The 25243-nt window shown below is 47.6% G+C and overlaps 1 protein-coding gene across 6 annotated transcripts in view; it reads right to left on the bottom strand.

The window, feature by feature from the left end:
• Positions 1–23997, bottom strand: part of NFATC1 (nuclear factor of activated T cells 1) — a 108658-nt gene extending 84661 nt beyond the window's left edge. For 5 of the 6 annotated variants that reach the window (XM_077785510.2, XM_021553413.4, XM_085571543.1 and 2 more), the window contains exons 1-3: positions 23838–23997; positions 13941–15039; positions 4683–4842 (exon numbers count right to left, since the gene is read on the bottom strand). In XM_077785510.2, the coding sequence (XP_077641636.2) occupies positions 4683–4842; positions 13941–15039; positions 23838–23970 (1392 nt within the window). In that variant the 5' untranslated portion in view covers positions 23971–23997. Of the gene's footprint in view, positions 1–4682; positions 4843–13940; positions 15040–19825; positions 20009–23837 lie in introns of those variants that run through there. The other variant, XM_085571545.1, reaches the window with a different exon arrangement.
• Between the last annotated feature and the right edge of the window lie 1246 nt (positions 23998–25243).

Below are 25243 nucleotides of genomic sequence, written 5' to 3'. Positions count from 1 at the left end.
TACAAAAAATACCAAGGCAGTGATTGCCATAGAGGAGATTCTGACACTTGTTAGTCATAAGGTGATTTAAAAATCCCAATGTATGCATCAAGGCCTTTGAAAATCAGACCTAAGATGCCTATTTGAGATCTTGTCAAGAAAGGACACAGATGACTCTTTAGCAAGTCTCCTAGCATAAACAATATTCTGACAATGTAAATCAGTAGACAAATCATTGTGTTTTGCCTGTAAAATGAGGGACTTCTGACTATTCATCTCAGGCTCAGATGAAATTTTGTGTTGGAGCACAGGAGGCAAACACAACCTCTACCCTCTCAGTCTAAGAGGTACAGTGAAAGGCAAGACAGCATTCACTGTATATCCCATAATAACTTAATTTTTCAAGAGGAAAAACAATTCTGGATAGTACTGGTTACTTAGATAAAAAGGAAAACTCCTACAACTCATTTTTTTTCCTTTTTCTAACCAATTTATCTACTTCATGTCAGGAGTGATCTTGAAGATAATTCATGGCATATTTTGTGTCAAAAAGTTTAATAATAGTCATGGCTTTAAAAGTGCTTACTAGACTACTCTGTGCATTTGAATATTTTCTTTCACCATTGAGTACAATCTTCTATGGGAGTACATCATGTCCTTTAATTAAACATTCTTGAGTATTTGGATTTTATCTCATAGATACACCACACCCTGCTTGTAAAAATTCCATCTCAGGCAGTCAAAGTGCTTGATTTATTTCAAAGATGAGTTATTAATTAGAATATCTACAGACTGCGTATTTATAATCTGGTGCCATCCCTCCCTGGGGAGCCCAAACTTTTATCTGCTGGATTACTAACCTGCAGATGAAACAGAGCCATTACTGGCTGGAATGCACATCCCATCTTGTGCAACTCCTCAGCACTACTTTCAAAAATGAAGAATTGTGAGATAGGTCTAAACGGAAAACATTTTTAAGGTGTTCTGGATGAAAACCCCTTGAATTAAATTCACCTCACTCAATATGTGCCAGTAATTATGTAATGCTGTGTCTTTCCTGACTAACCCATTCACCTAATTTTGCTTTGTTTGAAGAATCCTCACCTGAGCCACTAACTTGAGAAGAAGTAGGTGCCAGCAGGATGCTAACAGACAGGATTTTGCTCCTCAGAGTGGTCCCAGGTTTAACAGTCACCTGACACAATATACAGCTTCCCAATGCCTGATGCCAGCCAGGGCACCATCCCTATTCTGACTCAGAGGTGGGAGTACTCCAGTCTAAAATCACCAAAGGCAACAGCAACTCGCAAAATACTTCCCCAAGCCAAGGGGTGAAAGCCAGTGCCAGGCGTGAGCTCACCAGCACCGCTCCCCAGCACCACTCACTTGCCAATCCTCTGCGGCATTTTTAGCTCACCAGGTGCGCCGGCTCATCCCACTCTCCAAAAGTTTAGCAATTGGGAGCAGCCATGGCAGCAAAACACCCAAACAGGCAAAAGCAAAATGTGAGAGAGAGGAATATTGTGTTACCAGGCTCACGAGCCCTCACAGGCAACTTGAAGTGCTCCAAACCATATCATTCCTAAGTGCAGTGGGAAAGGTGCTGCCATTCCACAGAAGGAAATCCACAGGAAATCCTGCTGGCTGAAATATGCCTAGGAGATGGCCCACAGGAGCTTCCAGTGAGCAAGTCACATACATGATTCAGAGATGATAAGGAGCAAGTGGTAGACAGGACTGCTGCCACAGGCAGCCCCTAGCGTGCACCAGGCTTGCCTTGGCATGGGTCAGTATGAGCTCCTCTGGCAGCCTGCCATGCTCAACTCTGCCTGCCTCTCCCCATGTGCAGGTTTGGGAGAGAAAAGAAATCTCATACAGTGGTGCCATTGCACAGGTCCTAAGCTATACATGGGGCCCTTCCCAGCTATACAGAAAAGTCTGGAGCCTGGAGGAACCAAGGAAAAAATTGGCCCCCAAGCTTGGACTTTGTGTCATACCCATGAGAGACTCCTGCCTTCCTATGCTACTGCTCTCCTTATCCAGCATGCTTGCCTGAGAAACCTTTGATCCTCAGACATTCCACCTCCTAAAAGAAGAGACGAATCAGCAGCAAGGAAGCTAATGTTGTCCAGGAAAAATAGATAAACCTGCTATGGCTGCAGAAAAAGCAACCTCCTGGCAATTTTGCTTGGGAACCATGCCATGAACAGTGGATGTTTTTTGGATTTATTTCTTCTCTGCCTTAGCATGCCCAACAGATTTGTGGAGGTATTAATGTGAGAACGTCTCCTACTTTGGGAAGCAAGATGCCAGCGAAAGAGGGTTTTAAATGAAGATAGAAAAAACTGAGAGAGGAAAGAGACCTCATCCACATTCTCTTGTTGAAGATAAAGCGGGGAGAGCTTTAACAACAGTAGAATGAAAGCAAGTTTCCCCTAAGTACCGACATAAGAAAGACTTGACAGTCAACACAGGAAAAATGTAACAGAAAAGGGTAGTACAAGAGGTCAAAGCAGTTTTATGAGAGTTTTCCCTGAGTCAACAGAATAGAAAACACCAGAAATATTAAAGAGTGAAAAGCTTGTTCCAAAATCTCTCTCCTGAAGACACTCAGATTCTGTTTGACCTCACATCTGAGTCTGAACTTCAAAACTTGAGCTCCTTTCTCTGTAACCCAGTGGGATGAATCAAATCTGACCCAAACAGCTGCAAAATCTGGAAATATGTTGATTCTTCAGAGGTGCATTTTTCAGGTTTTGCCAGTCACCAATTGAACAGAAATCACTTCCTAGATTTCCTTCGCTTCCATTTATTTATACATTTGTCTTTCAGATACTTCTTTATTTGTAAGTACTTACTATTTGTCTTACAAAACTTATTTATAAACACTTCCTTTCTTTGTGGAAGTACTTTTAATCCACCCATCTATTCAACTCTGGTCTAAGTCAGAGCTTTTATGCATTTCTCCCAACAGATAACTGGCCATGATGGCAATGCCAGTACAAAAAAAGCTTCTTCTGCACCTCTTTATGTTTCTTTTATTCTGGGTTGTAACAAAAGGACCAAAAAATACATTAATCCTTATTAAACCAATAGAGCCAATTGACAGGGCTGGGACTGTCTGCTTCCTCCCCTTTCCCTTCATGGCCTTCCATAATCTCCTCTCCCTCTCCCTCTCCCTCTCCCTCTCCCTCTCCCTCTCCCTCTCCCGACACTCATTTGTGTTTGGAAGCAGCATGCTCCCTCCTGACAGACCGGGACAGGGGATGAGAGGGGAAATGTCTGGACACATTTAGTCCAATTTAATGTTGGCATCACATTCAGTCTTTCCAAAATGCACGTAAGAAACTTTAAGTGCCAAGCTGGCCTTTGCAAATTGATACCTCGCCATTTGCATTTCCTTGCATCAAGCCACAAACCGAGTAGGCATTAATTGTAAACAAGCATGTCTGCCACATGTGCCTCTTTAATATCATTCACAAATGTTCTGCTAAAACCTTTCAACTTCCAGCAGACAGCTTCCATAATCCCATGTCACTGACAAGTTCTGGCAGAACTAAAGTGTGTTTGTTGATGACAACTTCCCTCACTTTCCTTTTCCAGCTGTGGCAGCAGCACACATTTACACAGCAGCATTCTCTGCCCAGCGTCATCCCAGTCTCCCACCATTCCTTCCACAGACGTGTTTGCTAACAGGGGCTTACAGCAACTAAACAAACATGCACAGCCCTGCACGTGTGGTCCATACATCATCTTGAGCCATCTGGGCTTTCAACAAGCCACTGCTCCCCCAGCATGGCTTGTGGCACAAGCCCAAGCTGTGTGAGCATGGCAGCAGTGCCCTGGCATCCACAAGTCCTGTGGCATCCGGGCAGCAATAAAACCTGGGCTCTGCTGCACAGAGGGTCACAGCCCTGATGGGTAGCACTGGGAGTTTAACTGCTGGGTGGGAAAGCAGCAGCTGAGGAGGGCCAGACACTGTCTCCCACTCTCTCCCACTACTGTTTCTCTTTTTGTTTCAAACAACCACATTTTGTTCTTCCTGCTCCTGAGCAAAACCCTTTAAAAATGAATGAGAACTACTCATATAAACAAATTAAGGGTCAGTTTAGGGTGTTATTAAATTAAATGCTTTATACAGACTAATTAAAGAGCTTGGTGGAATTAATAAAACTAGATTCAGATCTCAAATGCTTTTTAGAGCAGCTGGAAGGGTTTTAGAAATTGAACAGAAGAAACTCTAAAAGCCTTTGCTCAGAACTCACTGCAACATCCAAACCAGTGACATACTTCTACATCACTGCTACAGTTCTGCATTCCAACATGCATTCACAGTTCTGATGAGATCCAACTGCCAGTTAAGGACTAAATGTACTGAGGCACATCCCCAGCTGATTTCAGTATACTGTATGTCTGGAGCCTGATCGCACAAATAGGTCCATGATCACCACTTGCCAGCTGAACACTCACTGAGCCCTGCAGAGACAGAGCAGCAATCCACCCTGTATTCACATTCCTCTTGCATTGTTTTCACCAAAGGCTTGGTCCACTCAGTTTAAAATACACTCTAAGGAGTGGTCACGTGCAGGAATTTCTGAGGACAGGAAAAATCTCCCATTACTTTTTGGTTTTAGAAAAGAAATGGCACTCGCCACAGAACACTGAGATAAACAACCTGTGTTGCTCGTTACATGGTTTGGTACCTGCACAATGGGGTGGCCCCCCGCAGATGCTTTCACAGCCCCTCGACTGCCTTCTGTCTCGTAATGAGCTCGGTGGTGGGATTTCGGCTGCACTTCGATGCGCAGTTCGTAAGGTCCTGAGTGAGATGGCAGCTGCCAATCCAGAGCAGGCAAGGATGGGCTACAATGGAAAGGAAAACAGATTAAAAATTAAGATCAAGTACACTATCATAACCACAAGCAGCCAGCGCTATTACTTTAGACACTGTCTTGCAGTTCATCCTTCACCATCTTACATTTATAATTTAATCTATAAGGATAATGTGACATAAGTAATATAGAAGGTATTGTTTATTTTAGAAAGATTTACAGGTCAAGCATATCTGCTGGCTCAGATGCTATCTGATTTGTATCCAAAATTAAAAATTTTTAAGACACAGATTACAAATATCTTATATATTATCTCTCAAAGCAAAATAAAAAAGGCAGAAAGACAGAGGGGAGTTTTAGGAAGACAATTTCTGCTGTGAAAGTGAATGCCAAAATAGTTTGGCATTTAATGAATCTAATGGGTTTCAACAAATCTGCTCTGTTTACAGGGGGTAGAAGGAATTTTAAAAAAGCCATTTCCTTGTTTTATTCCCAACACAAAGCATGTCTGAGAGCCTCGAAGCAAAGCATATCCTTTTGGGTTAATGTACAGCAAAGGAGAAAGCTCTGAAGTCAGAACTTGCTTATGAATCCTATTGATGGTGATGAGCAAGTCTGCAGAAAATGCAGCTCACTCTTCTGGCTCAACACTGACTCTACAATTAACTAAAATACTAAGGACCTATTATAATCAAGCATCCTGACAGCATGCAGTGGTGGGAAAGTGGCATTATCAGAAACCCTCTTCCAGTACAAAACCACACTTGAAAATAGCTGGGAGACCTCTAATAAATGCCAAGTTGATACTTTAAAAGAAAAGAAACAAGGACAGTAGAAACAGCAGCCCTGAGACAGACTTATTAATCTTAAAATTGAAGCAATAAGCTTTACAATTAAAACAGTAATTTCATATCCACTCTATATTCTTTCCTTTGGTGAATTTTCTTGACTGAGTGTCTTTCAAAAGTCTTTACAAGTAGTTAAACAGGACAACTGCAGCACACTCCCCTGCCCTTTTATGTGAAACTTTATTATTTCTCCCATCAGCCTGGAGAAGACAACCAGCAGGCAGAAAATAGTGGCCCTTTGTAGGTGCCATGGGCCAGGGCTCCCTGGCACTGTGAGAGGATTTGTGTCACCAACAGCTTGCAGGTTAGGGCTCACCAGCTCTCCCCAGCCTGCAAGGAGGCTGAGAACTGGGGATTTACTGCATGCTTGCCTCACTGCTGCAGTCCAGGAGCAAGGACAGTCTGAGCACCAGGGATCACAGTTGAAAACTTTCCTTTCCCTGTGAGCTGCCTGAAGGGGAAAGGATGTGCAAGAGCTTCCACACTGGATGCACATACTACAAACACATGTTCAGTTGGAGGCTGGATACTCCATGTTACTATCCCAGTGATCCGAACTCGGTGCACTTGTGGCTTTTCAGGCATTACAGCTCTCAGCAGCCCTGCTAGCTCCACTGCAGGACAGGATTTCTACCACTAGCACAGGCACTCTTTTGCTTTGCCTTTTTGGCTTTTGTGAGTGCTTACCCAGCCCTGTATCATGAGCATATTGAACTCACATCTGTTAATGCCTGTGTGTGTATGCACTACTGAGACCTCAGGTGGTGCTAAGTTTCCCTACATTATCTTTCTTCATTTTTTACAAATCTGAGCCATGCATCTGCATGCCTATGGACACACTTTACACATTACAGGGGTCAGCTGGAGCCACCAAGTCCCATCCTGGGTTAGGACCAGGATCACCTTTGCTTCCTGGGGCACCTCCTACTACTCCAGGACAGCTCACTGGCAAGTTGTAGGCTCCAAACATCAAGTTATTCTGTTCTCCAGCCTTCAGGACATGGAGCCAAATAACAGAGAGGAAGAGAAGTATCCATCCTAGCTCACCCTAAGTGAAAGCTTATCTAAAGGAAAGATGTTGCTTCTGCAGATTCTGAGCTTCCGTGAATATCTGGAGTCAGGAGAAGCCAGGAGGGACACTCTCTCCACTGGCAAGATCCTACCAGGTACAAACTCTGAATTTTCCTTCTGCCCATCCACACATGGAAGCCCCTGACTCAGCTACAGGCAGAATGTTGCACCTTCTGATCTCCTGTGCAAGCCTTTCCCCCAAAATGGCCAGGGCCCACTCTGGAGGTGAGGGGAAGCTCTTTGCTACTACACATTCATACAAGGTACAAGGAGACAGCAGAAAATTACAGACAGATGGCTATTGTATGTAGCCACTGCTCTTTGCCTAGCACTTTAGGTACACATATTTTAGTCTGAAAAAAAATCTGGATGAAGCATATTTGAGTAATGATAAATGACAAAGAGTAGAGCAAAACAGCTGTGTCTCTCCTGGTGATGATCAGCACACATTTTTAAACAGATGTTTCTGGTTTTAAGTAAATTCTTACTTGATGGATTTTTTTTTTTCCTGAGGGTATAACATCTATCAGATTAGAAATTTTTAACACTTAACTAAGAAGAAGAACTCTGACTGACAGCATGTAGCCCTCAAGTGAAGAAGGTTGGTTTGTCTAAAGATACATAGAAGTCATAGTTTTGTAATTAATGACATCTCTTTGAAAATAAAGAACCAAAGACAAAACACATAACCCTCCCCCTTTCAAATCAGCACCTGAAAATGTTAGTATAATTAAGTTGTAAAATTCATGTTCTCAAATAAATTATGAAAACAAAAATATGGTTTGCTGTTAGCCTCAAATCTACAATCAAAATTCCAAAGCACCACCTGCCCAATTATAAATTAACAATTAATGGGACTTTTCCTGATAAAGGAAGGAAAGTGATGCATTTAGCAGTGTCATGGACTGGGACTTTCAGAACTATTTCCTATGTTAGGTTATCTTCATCATGCAGTTAATTTTCTGTGGTTAAACATGGTTAAATGAAAAAGCCACCAAACAAATCATGTAGTGGTAAAATCAAATCTGGTTGCTGCAAATATTAATTTGAAAAGGCCCAAACTACCTCATCAAGCCAATGTCAGTGGAGAGGAGCCCCACCACAGCAGTCAAGAAGAGAAAGAAAAGGTCTTCATGCAGTCTTCCTATCAAATACACATCAGTCTTTTTTCCTCAGATGAGGTTTTCCACCAGCTGAAAACCTGTCCCATTTCTTTCTGTGCCCTAATAAATCTCACTGTAATCCTCCTAATGAGGTATGGTTGCTTCAAAGCAGGTTCACAAAACCTGGTGCTAGGCTCTAGAAAACTGGCTCACTGTAACTCCGTGGTACATAAATCAAATTAAAAAACAGATGAATAGTGATTTATTTTGCATACACCAGATACACAATATGATTTAATCAAAAACAGATTATCCAGTCTGGCTGACTGCTGCCTTTAGCAGGAAGATTTATCAAGTTACAAAAAAAAACAGAAATAAAAAAAGATATTAAGCAGTCCACTGAAATATAGACAGGGAGGAAACGAAGCTAAAAACTTCTGCTGAACTTTGCAAAGGTGTTTAAGCTCCATATTATAACTACACTTTCTAACCTACTAGGTGCCCAAGGCCACTGGAAAAAGAAATTCACAAACATTTTTGTCCTAAACTGCAGAAGGTATAAGAACAACTGCCAGTCTCACCCAGGACTAATGCTGTTCTTGGCCAGGTACTGCAGCATGGCGTCACCTACCCCAGACAGCTGCCTGAGAGTGGCATAAGCCACTGCCTAGAAAGAGAAGATGCTCAGTGTCTTTCAGCACTCGAAGTAAAGTGAGTGACCTACAAGGAGTACAGCTGAGACTGGGTTTAGCACAGTTTAGCCCTGTGCTAAACTTATTTTTTTCTGACAAGGAGTTTTCCTATAGAAACAAAAACACAAACTAGAAAAACCACAGGGCTGCTGAAACTTTTACCAAGCTGCTAGCTTGAACCTGCTCCAACTCTGCACCAAATGGAAATATGGTTACTATTTATTATTTATTACTCATCTCACATCAAAGTGAATGCCTGTGAAAGATCCCTCTGTGTGATTTTGAAAGAGTAAGAAAACAACGGTGATGGCTACATGTCCACCAACTTGATTGTGGTCAGAAAAATACACCTGCTTTATATTTCATCTATGAATTTACACAGGCAGATTCTACTCTCTCTTTTTTTTTAATTTCCTGTCTGACAATTGTGCAATCTGGCTGTTGAGCTGTTAAAATAGATACTGTGTCCCACCCCAGACTTGGCTGTATTTTGCTGGCATGTGGAGCAAGTAGCTCCTCTGTGAAGTGCATGAGATGCACTGGAATTCCTCATGCTGAGTTGTCGTCATTCTCCCACATAATACTTCACCCTTCTGTCCTCAGAATTCACACTCAGATATTGTTTTGCATGGGAAGTTTCATTTTTGATGGCTTAGAGAAAGGACAAGAAATTATTGCCACAGGAATGGAGATAACAAGTGGATGGCATTGCATTTCTGCTTATTCTGAATTTAGAATCCTCGGGTGTTAAAATGAGCTGGTGAAGGAGGGCCATTAATAAGATACCCAAAGGGTTGTTTGAATGAGCTAAGAAAACAGTTGGGAGAAAGCATGGGGAGGATTAAATCAAACAAACAAAAATATATCAGTTTACTGAGACAGGCTTCCAAGTAGTGTTCAGCCTTATGGTGCAGCAACCAAATGTAATAAAAAGTCACTGCTATGTGATGGCAAAACAAACATGTTGAAAGCATCCAAACATCCCTATTCAGCAGGAATATAGCAGAAAAAAAAAAAAAGATTAGTGGCATTTTGGGCTCTTCCCTGTCCACTTTCTAGTGCCAGCCCCTCAATTAACACTAATGAGTCCCAGGAGATGGTCATTGCCACACAGCCACAAGTCCCCACTTCACTGAGTCGTGCCCAGACAGCCCTGCCTTTGCTTTGTCTGAGGAACTTCCTCTCGCCTGCCATAAACATGCAAGTTTGCCATGGATGCACAGGTCAGCAAATCCAGTGCTGCTGCACCACTGACTATCTCACCTCACCTCACCTCATCTCATCTCATCTCATCTCACCTCATCTCATCTCATCTCATCTCAATCTCATCTAATCTCATCTCAAAGATTGCTGGTACCTTTTCTTGAGAAACTCAACTTTTCCCAAGTTGGGTTGCCCTCTATCTCATGATCTGGAAAAATACACCTCTTAAAAAAACAAAAAACAAAAAACAAACAAAAAAAAAACAACCAAACAAAAAACTTCTACAAAATCAAAAGCATCTGAAAAGTCCACAAATCAAAAGAAAGAATAAAAATGTCTGCAACATTTTAAAATCATAGCTTGTAAGGAAATTGTATCATTTGGGTCCTCAACTTTGCATGCTTGAGTTTAATACTGTCAGAGTCCTAAAAGTAGAATCAAAAAAGTCCACAAAAAAACCCAAAAAAAGCTCATTGTTACAGACAAAAGTAAAATGCACTTTTGCAACTTGCAGAGAGATATTCAACCATACATTCTCTAGGTACAAACTTCAGTCTCCATATGTAAAACTACATAACCATGTGCCTGTGAAGTCAAAAACATACATGCATATTTTTGAGGTTGAAAAAGAGACTGCAGCTAAAGAAAATGTGGCTTTTGACTGTTTAAAACAATAAGCCATGGAAGGAAACACCATAAGGAGCTTTTAAAAGTCACCTGTCTCCTGGAAACTCCTTTTGGCGTGGTAGACCTCATATACGCCATATGCCCACCCAACAAACCCAACCATTTCTCCTTTTCTTGAAAAACATTACATTTAGTGCAAGATCAAGTGTTAAAGGCCAACACACTCTTTAGATTAAGTCGATTACACTTGATAAAAATACAATGCACTATTTTTCAAAGAGTAAGAAAATTACTCCAGGAAATCTCAGTTTGTGTTTAATGAAATACAACAGGTAAAGAGGAAGTCATATAAAATGTGCAAGATACTCAGAAACATAGCACTTTGGTGAGTGACTATACTTTTTGCTGTGATACAGGGTGATTTAGGACCTGCTTATGAGCAGGTACAGAATACAAACAATGGCAATTCAGTTTAGAAGTAGCCACTAACAGTGCCCCCATAGCTGAGGGCAGAGGTCCAGTCCTGTACCTTCCATTTTGGCTTTGACATTTTTGCCCATAAGATATTCTGCATTACACAGCACTTGGAGAGATGGAGAGATGGCACAGAAGTAACACCACTGACACAGCAATGGTTTGAGAAACACAGAGCATCGCCTGCTTGTACAGTAACTGTTCAGTAGAGTGCTTCTCTTAAAATCATTTGCTGCATGAGAGAGCTATTACGGACAGAAACTTGTTGCATTTGAAAATGAGACAGCACAATGCACAAATACTGAAATAAAAAAAGAGATCTTGGAGATAAAAGCTGAAAGAGAGCTTCATCAACACCATCTCTTTACTTTCTGCATCATGATTTACCTCCAGGGCTTTTTGAGGCAGACTGGTATATTTAGATAACTCATTTTGGTCTAGAAAAGGTATGATTCCCTTTGTTACCTCAGCACTTGTTCCAGTGCTTCCTCTGAAATCTCTCCTTGGTCTTTAAGTATTTTCTACATCCAAAGATTTGGTGCAAGGCCCTGGGCTGCAACCAGAGGACTGCAGCCAAATCCCCGCCAACTCTGGGTTAACCTGTGCAGCTCAAGCCTCAGCTGTTAGGTCAGGCTCTACCCTGCCACCCTGTTCTGTGATCCTCTGCACCCACAAGCCAAGTCCCGTGCAGGAACAGTGACATGTTCATAGTCTGGAGGGAGATGTGTGAGCCCACATCTGCACCACAGAGCCCACGGCCTGGGGCTGAGCATCCAAGCTCACAAAACACATAAAGATTCTATTTCTGTTAAGGCAGGCATTATTATAATCTCATTATATACTCTTATTATTCCCCTGCTCCAGGATTTGAAAAGCCTAAAGTGGATTGAACTTTAATTATGACAAATTAAAAACATCATCAATTTTAGTAACAATAGTAAAAAAGAGTTTCCTTTTAAGACTGATGCCCACTATAAAACCTTGGGAAAGGAGACAGCATTCAGCCAATGGTGTGCCTGAGCCTGCTCCCTCCTGCTCCCAAAGAGATGGGAATGCAAGAGAGGGAGGGAAAGGCGTCAGTGATTTTCCAAGGCATGCTGGCTTTTGATGAAAACTGTACTGCATATTCAGGAAGAGACAGAGGAGGTAATCAAATCTCGTTATCTCAAAATCATTATGACCGGGTAGATTTTGGAGCCTGAGTTGTTTGTTGGAATCCACCCCTCCAGCCCTTACGTTTGAAATAGAACAGATGTGTAACATAACAGGAAAAAAATCCAGCTCTGTTGTGACAAATTATTCACCAATTTTTTTGGAAAGATTTAAAATAACAGTTTCTGTTGCGTAGGCTGTGATCCTGTTGACGTCCGAGCTCACTTGCCCAGCACTTTCATATACATAAAACGAAAGGTATTTTTGGTGGAAGGAAGCACTGTCAGTGTATCTGATTGGTAAAATAACTTAAAAATCACATTTCAACAGTAACTTCCAACTGCCCTAGAGCACGAGTTAATGAGATCACATGGAAACATATTTCAAACCAGGAAACATATTTTATACAAGACCAAAACAGTGGAAAAAATGTTAAATACACAACATAGTGGGGCTTCGCTCTGTGCACTTCACCTTTCTTGTTTGTGTTAGCTCACAGGCACGCCGGGTGCCTCCTGACGGACCGCAGCACAGCGCCTACGGCCACTTGCTGCAACAGAAAGATAAAAGCTTGTTTGGTCAAACTGTCCTATTCCTGCCCTTGAAGTCGTTGGCAAAAAGCTGCCCCTGATATAACAGCTGAGGGCCAGCCTCTCTGATGAATGTGGGCTACTTGGCACTGCAGTGGGTGAACACAAAAGGCTTTTTCTAAGTAAATGGGAAGGTGCTGAAGGATTTGCCATGTGTTAGAAGCCTCTGAAAGACAGTGAGTGCCTAACTCTTGGTGGCCAGAGCCAAAGGGGTTGCTGCATTTCCCAGTACTGAATTGAGCCAGGGTCTTGAAAGGAGCTTGGAAATGCAGAGGAGAATGAGAACAATGAGGAAGAGGAGCGGGCTGCAACATAAAGAGCCATGGACCACTCCATCTCAGTTTCAGGAGACAGAACACGGCAGAGAGGTGCTGGCTGAAGAAAGGTGACACTGACAAGGCTGAGAACCAGGAAACACATCGCTAATTACAATACGTCAGCTACACACTTAGTGCTTTCATTTTGAGAAAGGCAGCTTCACTGTCAAGAGCAAGAAGCCAGGTGTGCTTGGGGAAGAGGAGGAGAGGAGGTGACCATCAGAACCAGGGACTAGAAACAGCCCACAAACCCTTGGAAAGCTGAACTATTTTCCTGCACCACATGCATCTGCATATTACAGCTTCCAGAAGACTCCAAAATAAAGTCTATAACTATGACAGAAAGAGAATGTTATTCAGATTTCAGCTATTCTGTGATGCTTCCTACCCAGAGCCGTGTTGTGATAAATAAATTTGATGAACAGACTGAACCACTATGAGCTGAAAAATTCGTTTTTCTTATTTAAGCAGAAGTAGTGGGGAAGACAGAAAAAAACAGAGAATCACTGTCCAGTAGAGACAGAAAAGGATTAATAAACAGATTTCAGATGAGCTGAAATAATTTCAGATAAACTGAAATAATTCACAAAAGAACTATAGCCTTAATTAACTTGTATTTACTGTGCACAAAGCATAAATGTAAAAGGCCCTGCAACAATCACCATAATGAACTCATATCCTTGTCCTTCAATATAAAAATACTGAGACATAATAAACTTCAAGTAGAGTCACAGGTTTGTCGGCACCAAATTGTCAGTTTCCCTGAGCTTCTGAATGCCTGATTTCCAGACTTCCTAGCCTGGGGCTCATCCCCTGGAAAGTGGATAACTGATTACAACCTATGGATAGTCATCTCCTAGAACAGCCTCTTTTACTCTTCAAGGCTTGACTCATGGTCACTCCACACCAACAAAAGAGGCAGTTTCACAAGACGTTGTGGAGTGAGTGGATTGGCAGATTTGGCAGGAAACAGAGACAGGAAGGGGAAGGAGGAAACAAAAGCATGCAATAAGGATACTACTGGGATTGCTCTCTAAGTTGGGATTCCTTACCTCATGTAGGATGTCGGAGATAGAGGCTTTGGTTTGGCCCACTGGTAGGGATGCTGTGGCACAGACAAGTACTGCTCGCAGAAGTTTCCTTTCCTGATGTGCTGAAAGCTGGTGAAGTCTTCTGGTGACAAATCGGCAGTGGGCGATATGGTCCCATGATCCTCTCCAGCTGGTTCAGTTTTGAGAGTCATGGATGGGGTGTGATCAATGGTGGTCTTCCTTGACTTGATGGGAATCCCATCATTCATATCAATGGTGCTGTCAGTGGTGAGGGCGTTGATGGCAGCAACAATGGCGGAGCTGGTGTACTGGTTTGTGTTCCCCAGCCATGTGTCATCTGTGACACTCACCCGTGGTGAGTTTTGCGGAGAAGGAGTGGGGGAGTGGTGTGGGGAATAGGAGGTCTGCCGGCCATTGAGGCTGTATTTCCTTTTGTTGCAGGGAGATGGAGGCCTGGAGTTGCGAGCCCCCAGCCAGTTCTCCTCTGTGATGCTCGTTCTGGGAGATGTTGATGGAGAGTGCCTTGGGGAACTGAGCAAAGTACAGGCCACCATGCTGCGCTGGTAGCCCTCCTCTGTGTCGGTGGTCTTCGGAGAGACACACGGGGACTGCCATGGAGAGGTCTGAGGTGAAGTATATGGATATGAGTAGTTGGACTCATAGGAAGATGCTTCAGAGTTGCAGCTTCTGGAAGACAAGCTACTCGCTGGACTGAGGCAGGATGGATCTCTGTACGCCTCGATGTTCGGCAAGTTCAAAGTGGCAGTGGAAGGTGACCGCTTGGCGTTAGGGATGGCCTCCTCCACCTCATCGTGGAAAAACTGGTTGTTGTTATGATGCAATCCCATGTAAGATGTGATCTCAATTCTGGGGCTCTCCAGCGCTGGAGCTCCATTAGGTCTCATGTTTGGCGGCAGGTAGTACTCAGAGGTTCCACTGTCAATGTGTCCTCCATATCCAGAGGGATGGTTTGTCGATGGGACAACTGAAATGACGGGATTTGATGTCTGCAGGCCATGACATGGAGTTGACAATGAGGAATGTGCCACATTTAGAGGCAAGCCAGCATTTACATTTGAAGATGCATAATTATAGTGTTCTGAAAGAAACAAACAAATAACAAAGAATGACATGTGGTGCTGCACAAATATACTCACTTAGTAACACACCCAGCTGAAATGGAGGAACATGGCATGACACACAAAAGCACAGCTTTTCTTAACGACCCAGCTCAGAGGTGTGCCATGCTGGGCGAGAGGCTGCAGAATAGCATCCTTGAAAATGCCACTAACTGAACAGCACAAGACAAGATATTTTGGGATGGGGGACGTACATAGACAGAGCTGGTCTTGAGGACATGGTTCCTAGGTGAACCTTCAAATAAAAAAATTGAGTCTTCAAACAACATTGCTTCAGGATTCTGGGAGACTGCAGCATTCAGAAATACAACTGAAGAGATGTGTTTTTACATAACTGACCCTAACTCCCCCCCCCGAAAAGTTGGAATACACAAAAAACTGGACAAAAAAATCAAAAGTGGAGGCAGACTAAAGCAAAGAAAAAGATCAACTGCATTCTGTTAAAAAAATTATACACAATTGAAGTTTCCATTACAGCAAGTTTCCAACTGGTTCCAGTTAACTAGGATTTTGGAAAAAGATGGATCTATTGATCTGCTCTGGTTTCTGGGACCACTTATCCTCCAGCTCAACTGGCAGAGGCCAGGTGAAGGATAAACATGGATGTCTCACTACACAGCAACAGCTGAAATTCTACTGAAATTGCTCGTTATTGCACACGCCACATCAAGCACTGCCAGCAGCCGCACTCTGGGCCAGCTCTCTGACCATTTAGCAGTACTGGGTGTATAAAAGCACGAGCAGAGTTGCACAGCCACTGTGGAAAACCTGGAAGGTGACAGATCACATCACAGCCTTGTGCCAATGGGCTCCCTTACCAAGCACAAGGAACAATGTGCCCTTCGCATGCCTCCATTCCTGCTGTGCTACAGGGACCAGTGTCTCAAAGCTGGTCCACATGGCATCATTTCTGCCTTGCCTTCCTGTCTGCCTGCTGAAGGGATGCCTTCAGCTCTGCTCCCCTGTTCCAGGGACACATATGTGACTCTTTTTGCCACCCAGAGATATTGGTGGGCTGCCCATGGGGGAAATGGGATGAGGAATCAACACCTCTATTCTTCCTGATATAGGGAGGCTCTGTGTCACCAGGACACATGAGCCAGACACGTAAGCTCTAATGCCAGTATCTCTTTACAGGGAAAAGAGAGTAAAATCTTTGTATCAGAACGATGACTGCTGAACTCTGAGTCGAGTAACACTGGTGCACAGGTTCCTCTCAGCAGTCTGGAAATGTATCCAGCTCCAGCTCCAGCCACAAGCTGTGTTTGCAATGTATCAGCCTTCCCTGAGGTTTATTATGGCAGCAGCATCACGTTCCTGCAGGATAGAGAGAAATCTACATGCCCTGTGGCCATAGCCACTCCACATGGGAAACCTGTCTCTTTCCATCCCAGGAGGCAAGTTCCCTTGGCAGTCACCCTGGGCACCTTCCCTCAGAAGATATGGAAAGGCTGTGTTAATTACTGCATCTGCTATTATGGAGGCCACCAGGGAGCTCTGAAAATGCAAACGAGCCTCCAAGCTGGTAACCAGCACAGCCAGCTATTCTCTTTCCCTTGTTTATCAGCTCAGCCCTCTCTGGTGTCATCCACCTGTGATCCTACGCTCACCTTTCTCGCTGGCAACGACTCCAAGGCAAACGGTACTTAGGAAAAATTAATGTGCTGTGGCAGCTTCACAGCAACTCCAGCTGATGCATGTCACATAGCAGGTAACAGTTGGAAATGATGAGCAACAACACCTTTTGAACTTGTTCTCTAGCCTACCCTCAGATACTGGCCATTTGCTCAGGAAAGGTCATTAAATTACACTGCAGTGTGCCACAAATAACACTGGATTATTCAAAATATGCTGCAGCTTCACGCTCTATTCAAACAACCAGGGAGGCGGGAAATACAGCAAAAGAGGTGCTACTCGACAAAATCCAAGAGCATTGGTCACATCAAGGTGCAGATCTGCCAGGGGGATCAGAATCCCCTCTTTCCAAAATCAGTTCCCTTTTGTTGCTGCCCTGACACTTGGCCATACCAGCCAGTGCCACCACAACCACCACCACTTCCCTCCCTCCTGCCCATCATGGGAAAAACCCCTGACATGGTACAACAGCGGTAAGACCTTATCTGTTTCAGAAATTAGCTCAGAGATAGGGTCTAGACTAGTACCTTCAGGGTAGCTTCAGCCCCTTCACTGCTTTCTCCAGCTCCAGTGGAAGGTGATGTCTATGTCCACACTGCTGCTGGGACACTGGCTATGCTCTTTTTCCACATACCCTTCCACAGCCCCCTGCTCTGGCATACAGCTGGAAGTCACTGGTAACATGGCACACCTGGGCACTGCTGCCAGCTGGTCCCTACCATGCAGCCGGACAGCCCAGTCAGGAGACTGGGGGCTTAGCAGGCTGCCCCAGATCTGCACCAAACAGGTGGGCTTTGCTACTGCTGACTGCAGAATCAGTGCTTTTAGACTTTGTATTGAAAATACAACAAACAAAATAACAGGGGTAAATACTGTGAGCCAGCAGTTTGCTCAAATTCTAATGCATGACTAGGGTGAAATTCAAACACTGCAGTCTGCTGGGGATCTGCAGCCCAGGCTTAATAGGCAATACAAAACTCAGATGAGCCTGTGGAATCCAGTTTAAAAAAATATTTAAAATCAGACTATAAAGACAGTACTATAAGCAACAAGTTCCCTAATTCACATGACAAGGAATAGACACTTTTAGAACTATTATGCATTTTTAAAAGCCAAATTTCAAAGGGCCAAGAAAAATAACGTCATCCAACTCATACTTTGTATACAATAGTACACAAAATAGAAAGATGCAAGATCCAAAGACTTCCAAACATATTTAGGTATCTTAACATTACAGATAGCATGTAGAAAATCTTTCCACCAAATATAAAAGCCTCAAAGCCAGAACTAGGAAGAAGACAGAGACCTTGGTTTGTGGGCTAAAAACCACCAGGTAAAATTTCTGAAAAAAACTAATTCTCCAAAACTTACATATTTACAAAATTCATCAAACACACATCCATAGTCAGCATTTATGACATGCTGACGTTTTCCTCACCAGGGTGAATGAGACAGCTAGAAATAAAATCCTGCATCACATAATGTAGCTATGTAGGATATTTTGACAGTCCTAATGCAGATGAAAGGCAAGTAATGACATCACCATAGTATCACTGTTATGACTATGATTCACAGAGTCACCCAGGACCAGTGTACAGACTACCAAGACACATTTAACAGGGTATTTTAATATCCTGTTAAACAGGGTATTTTAATATCCTGGGCCAAACCCCAGTATCAGTTAGACCAGTGCAGGTTTGCATCAGTTCTGTTCCAACAAATCCGTACTTACATTAAGTATAACTAGCACAAGAAATATATTACATTTCCCTTTGTAGCAGTTAAAAAGCTCCTTTTTTTCCTCTAGTTAATTTCACAGTAAACAAGTTTTATTCCTTTCTATCATTAATGGGCTGATCATGCAAATCACTGAGCACCATAGTTTTTTATTTACACACTTTAAATAGGAATGCTGAACACCAGCAGCTTATATGGTCTTTAGAGAAGATGAGGGCTGCCTTACATTGCTCAAGATGAAGCCATAGCTATGTCTGTGTTTAAATTCATGCTTTCAAAATTGCCTAATGGTACTTTTCTCAGACTGGGACTTTGACACTTAATTTGCTTAGGCCTCTCCACTTTAGACACTTAGGTGTCAAATCACTAGAACACTTATCTGAAAAGCTTGGTGTGAAACTCTAAAAACTGCCTTCTAAAAACTAGAAGCTTATAACAACTATTTGGACACCAACATTGTGCCAGAAAGGTGGGCAACTGGGGAGAGCTAGGAAGGTGCAAACACCTTTGCTCATATCCTGGTAGGCTGCGTTAGGCAGACAAGGATTTGCAAACCTTCTAGAATTTACAGGCAAAAAGATAAGGCACAGAGCAAACACAGCCCTACTCTGAGGCAATGTTAAGTCATCCACTTGTACAAGAGATCTTTACGGTGACCCGCTAGCATCGACACTGCAGCGAGTTAACCACACACCAGGAAGCTGCAACCTTCTCTCTCTGCCAGTTCCAGCCTTGTTCGCCTCATTTCCACCTCAAGCATTGCTTAAAGCCATAAAAACAGACAGCCGGACCGAGACACCAGAGTTGGGAACAGTTGTGACGCGTGACAAATTCACGCCCGTTATTTTTATTTGCGGATGACCTTCAAACTAAATCCTGAGCCTAACTTCGGCTCACGAAGGGATGGGGAAAGGGGCCTGAAGTGAGTTCTCAACCGGCCCATCTCTGTCACGGGCAAGACGCAAAGCTAGCGGGGGAAGCCGTGCGAGCGGTCAGCGCGGGGGTCCGGACATGTCAAACAACTCCAAACTTCTAAAAACTCTGCACCGCCCCCCCCCCCCCCCCCGGGTCGTCTCCCCTTGCACCTCGTTCGGCTGCTGCCAGGGACCCGCCAGAGGAGCGCCGGCCCGCCCGGTCAGCACTCTATCCCGGTCGCCGCGGCCCCTCTCGCCGCTTCCCGGCGCGGCTGAGGCGACAAGCGCCGCCCGGGGCCGAGCCGACCTGTCCGGCCGCGATTGCCGGCTCCCCCGCCCCTCTCCCCGCTAAGGGAGGAAGCCTTTTCCCCTCCCGAAAGGGGCAGCGCAAGGAGGGCTCCCCGCAGCATCCCGCCGCCAGCACTCCCGGAGGTGCCCCGGCCGCCCTGCCGCGACCCACCTCCACCCTCATCACTGTGCTTGAACTCGAAGAGGAAATCGAAGTCAAACTCCTGCTCGGCCTCCACGCCCGTCATGGCTCCCGCCGCGACCCCCGCCACGCTCCAGCACGCTGGCAGCGGCGGTGGCGCAGCCGCGGCCCGCCCCGTCGGGCTCGGCCCGTCGCGCCCGGACACCTGCTGCCGGCGGGCCGGGCCGCGCCGAGACCGGCACGGCGTGGGACGGCGGCCGCCGCTGCGCTCCGAAACGTGATCTCGGCCCCGACGGGCGGCCTGTCTCGCTGCCGCCGCCGCCGCCTCCGATCCGCCCTCCCGCCCGCTGTTGATGTTTCCGGGTCGATGCAAACAACCGCGGTGCCCGGCCCCCCCGCACCCTCCTGCCAGGGCTCTGATCCTGCAGCGCAGCCCGTGCTCCGCGGGGAGCCCTCGCCCCACCCGGGGGACTCGGCACCGGGGGAGACCCAGACCGCCGAGGGCTCGCCGTGGGCGGGATGGGGAGCCCCAGGGGTGGGCGGTGAGCGGGACTTCACCTGCTCCCGACCGGCGGTAACGGCGCGGGGCCGGAGCGGCTCCTTCCGCGCTTCAGCGGGAGGAAGGGCTACTCAGCCCACTCAAGGGGGACACCGGTGTGTCCCCTCTTCGCTAACGAGTGATAAAGTTTCTTCCGTGGGTACCCACCACGCCGCTTCTGTGAGCCAAGAGGCTCCGCTTTCATTTATTTATTATTTATTTCACTTAGTCGCAGCACCCACTAGTGCCAGCTGCTATAAAAAGCGCAGTAAAACGGGACTCGGAACGCTGCCGGCCTCCTCCGTGCGCCGGGGAGAGAAAGGTCCTCTCCTGGGCCGCCGCCACACACCGGGAGGGCTCCTGCTAAGGGCTCCGGTGGCAGTGCTGCCACAGCTCTGCCCGGCCAGTCCGTCTTCCCTCTCGTACGGGATACAAATTAAGGAAAAAGTAAATTAAGGGTTTCTTTATGTTTCGAAGTGCTTTCCTGTCATGTTACACCGTGCCCGTCTAAAGGTCCCCGCCAGGCAAAGGAGCACCCGCCCCAGCAGCTCGGCTCGGCTCCTCAGTTGCCGAAGCTTCAGGTCGGGTTTCAAAAAGGAGCAGTTTTTTTAAACAGTTTTGGAAATAGTATTCTCTTATAAACTCAGGGAATACCATTTTCCAGGCTCGAGACCGAAATCTCCGTTCTAAAGTGCCAGGAAAACACAGTTTTTTTCCATCTGAGCCCAATATTCTTCTCCCCCTCCTCGGCGGGACGAGCCTCGCTGCAGGCTGGGCTCTCGCAGGAGCCGAGCTGGGCTTTGCCCCGGCGGGGCCGTGAGCGCCCAAGTGCCGGGGCTGACTCACCCGAGTGTGCTAAAGGCCTTGGCAGCTGGGGAACTCGTCCTCCAGCGCCTGTCCCTACCGTGGTCTCCCCGTGGTGCCGGTTCAGGACACGTCGCAAGGAAGAGCGGCCCGCTTCAACCGTGCATGTCCCTCAGCCTTTGTCCCGGCCTCGGGAAAGGATGTGCCTCCTGTCCCCTTGATCAGGGCCTACAGGCAAGACAGGAACCTCGCCCCAGCCGCCAGACCCCCGGTTCCACTGGTGTCAACCCTCCTTGATGCCACTCTGCTCCAGGTGCCCATCTCCTGGAGTGCCCCGGTGGGGAGGTGAGGAGAAGCCCCCAGTTACCTGTTGCCCCCAATCCTTTGTCTCTCCCCCATATGGTACCTGCAAGGCTGGTGAATTGTCCCACACTATTTACAGACGGCTTGATTTGTCAGTGACATTAGTATTAGTGCCGTCAATGAAATATTTTGATTAGCCCCATTCCCGTGGAGAAAGAGGAAAGCTGTGCAATGAAAAGGTTAGAAACAAAGTGATACCATTAAGGTATCACTAAGGTTAGAAACAAAGTGATGTGGGGACAGAGTAACAGTGGCCCTCCTGCTAATAGGTTTGAAACAGTCATTGAACTGAGGAGAACAAAACGAGCGATGGGGAAGCCATTTCCATGTCACCAGGAGCCTTTGCAAGACCCACAGACTGATCTACCAGCTCAGCCTCTGCCCACCCAGTCTCTCCTTGGACTTAACTGGAGTTGTTCCAACTCCATAAAACACGTTCAACAAGGGATGCATCAGGAGGTCTGCTTCAGCTGCAGCCCCCAGCCTGAAAGGGAATTTACCTTATCCATGGCATTAAACCTGGAATAACCACAGGCAATTTCAAAGGTAAAGGACACCACATCTCACTACTACACAAAGAAAAAAACGAGGTCCTCCCAATGGGACTCTGTGCATTTCTTACCAGACTAAACAAGAAATAAAGTATTTTCTTTGGTTGTTGTAGTTTGGCAATCAAATAGCACCTTAATTTGCAGGCAGCAATCCTGATGTGCAGGGCTCCCCTACGTGTTTCCTGAATTGGGTCATGCTTTTTGGCTGGACTAATTTTCTTAGTCCCTTGAAAAATACACCACCAAGGAAGAGAACTATCAACGAGGGTTGGCACATTTTAACATATGCATCAAAAAATGCCACAGAAATAAAGCCGGGGGATTTTTTTTTCCTTTACAAAAGACTGCAGAACGCTTTTTATGTCAGCAGCCTCTGGATCTAATTTTTACAAATGTTGTATTCAGTGCCCTTGGAGCCCAGGGCATTGGAAGAGCCATGCGTGCAGCCCACGGATGTCTGAGTGTGCAACTGGCACGCCAGCCACTTCTATTAAATACAGTATAATTAACTTCCATCCCAAAAGGCTCTTTGATTCGCAAGCGGAGCCATAGTCAGAACTGCGCTTGTAGATTTCGCACTGGCAGAATCTTGTCAACTGCAATGAACCCGTAGGGTGAAAACAGCTGTGTAAAAATAAATATTTAAAAAAAAAAAAAGAAAAAAAAAAGAGAGAGAGATGGGTCTTGAGCTTTCCTTCCAGCTTTCCAGGGACAAACCCGTCGAATGGAGTCCCGTTGTCCCACTCTGCGGCAAGAACGCGGCGGACATGGACAGCCCCCTCCTACTTCGCTTCTTCACAACTTTCTCTGCCCTGGACGTGCGAGCTCGCTGCGCCCTGCCCGAGCTCCAGCAGCAGCCGCTGCAAAGCGGCGGCACCACCGGATAGGGAGAAAACTTAGGAGCCGGGGAACAGCCGGGAGGGGAGCAGGGAGCCGTCGGCCCGCAGCGGGGAGCCAGGATCTGCCCCGCACCTGCCGCGACGCGGAGGCGATGCCCGGCGGGGATGCCCGCGAGGTCCCGCTGCTGGAGCCGAAAGGCGCCGTAAAGCAGCGGCAAAGTCCGAAAGTTTTCGCGGTAGGTCCAGGGGCGATGCTCCAGGGGGAGAACAGTGTCCCGATTGGCAGGAGGGGAGGGTGAAGTAAGCCAGACACTACCCATGGCAGGGGCCAAGTTCAGCCCGGAGGAGCTGCGCGCGTCCCGAGCCCCGCTCCCAACATCTGTCCCTCTAGAAACTTTGCCACTGTGTTTTCAGGGCAGCAGGGGCAGAGAAAGAAGCCGCGATGCAGAGATGGGATCGAAGGGCAAACTCTCCCCCGGAGCCGGGATGGCGGCAGAAGGGCGCCCGCCCGCCGGGGGCGCGGGTTGGCAGAGCCCCGCAGCGCGGCCGCGGCGTGCCCGCCTGTCTCGGTGTGCCGGGAGCGCCGGTAAGGCGCCCGGCACTGCCCGGGACTCCTTCCCTTTCCCAGGAACGTGGGTTGGCTGCAACAATGGGCTGTATACTGACCTCCCCCAATTCAAACCCCGGGATGGGAAGGAATCCCCGAGCGTGTGCCCCTGACAGGATCCCAGGCGCCCGCGTAGCCCCTCCGGGAGCGGGCCCGGGCCCAGGACCGGCGAGAAGCGGCCGGGAGCAGCGGCGCGGCCGCGGCGGCGCCGTGCGAGAGGCGAAAGAGACACCTATTGGCAAGCGGCCGCCGGCGAGCCTCCGGGCCGCCGCGGGGAAACACCGGGGGACACCGCCGCCCGCCCGCCCGCCCTCCGCCCCCCGCAGCGCCGCCCGTTTACCTTCCTCCGCCGCCTTCATGGTGCTGCCGAGCGGGCGGGCGCCGTCCTGCGGGGCCGCCGGCGGCTTCTCTCTCCCGCTGGATGGGTCCCGCGACGGCGGCGCGGCGGCGGCCGGCGGGGCAGCGCTTGGCATCCACCCGGCGGGGCGGCGGAGCCCGGCGCCGCGCCCTGGGCCACTGCCGGCCCCTCGTCGCCTGTCCCGCCTGTCCCGCGCCCCCCCCGCCCGCCTTCACGACCCGGTGATCGGGGCCGCGCCGCCCCCGGCGTGGTAGCCGCGCCCGCGGAGGCACAGGAGCTCACCGCCGCCGCCCCCCCGGGGACGGGGCATGGAGGGGAGGGCGGGTGTGCGTGGGGACTTCGTAGGCACTGCCCGCGCTGAGGCGGCGGGACGGGGCGGCGGGCGCTGTCGCCCGCGGAGAGCTGCAGCCGGGGGACGGGGGCAGTGAGTGTGCGGAGCGGGGAAGTCTCGCTCTGACGCAGGGCTGCGCGCCCGGCGCAGCCTTTTTAAAGCTGGAAAACACCCCCCCCCCCCCTTCCCCTCCTGGCCCCTCTCCCCGCCCCGGCCCCGTGATGTCAGCCGGGCCCCGGCCCCGCCGCCGGCGGACGGCCAGCGGGAGGCGGGCACCGGCGGGCACCGACGGGTCCCGGACGCCCGCCCCTCCACGGGGCACGGCGCCCGCCCGGCCCCGGCCCCGCCGCCACCGCCCGCGGGGTCCCCTCAGCCTGCGGGAGCCGGGTGCCCTCCTGCGGGAGAACGGGCGGCGCGCTGGGTCGTAAAGTGAAGGTGGGGAAAGAAGGGAGACCGTGGAGCGAAAGGGACAGGCAGGGAGAGGGGGGAAGCAAAAAAAAAAAGAAAAAAAAAAGAAAAAAAAAAAAAAGAAAAAGAAAAAAAAGGCGAGGCAGCCTCGCATGCTGGAATCATTATGTAAAAAAATCGCAGGCTTCCCCCGCTGTGGAAATTTGGAAAAGAGCATCAACTGGCAGGCGAGAGAAAGGAAAATCCCATTCTGCTAAATTACTAACAGACCCGTGGACTCGGTTTCAGTCGCTCCAGATTTATTATTATTATTATTTATTATTATTCTGTAAATATCTCAGCACCATAGTTGTGTCTCATCACTTCGTAGCAGGGAGAAGAGATTTCCATCCCACTGCGACTCCTCCTCCCACCTCCCATCTCCGGGATGCCTCGTCCCGGTCCCCGAGGCAGCCGTGATACCCCGGCCGAGGCGGGAGCCTCCCGGACGGAGCTGCTGAGAGAGGCCGCGCCGCCCCGCTCCCAGCCCTGCTCCCCTCGGCCCCCGCTCCCGCTCCGTCCTCCCTCTGCTCCCACAGCTGGCAGGAGGGAACGAAAGTTTTGGAATGGGACACGCGGGCCAGGTGGGGTGGTTTTGAGCATATATCTG

The sequence above is a fragment of the Lonchura striata genome, chromosome 2 (genome assembly GCF_050655825.1).
Source record: "Lonchura striata isolate lonStrDom1 chromosome 2, ASM5065582v1, whole genome shotgun sequence".
Lineage (NCBI taxonomy): Eukaryota > Metazoa > Chordata > Aves > Passeriformes > Estrildidae > Lonchura > Lonchura striata.
Note: the sequence above shows the minus strand (reverse complement) of the source record. Positions and strands in the feature narration are given on the sequence as shown.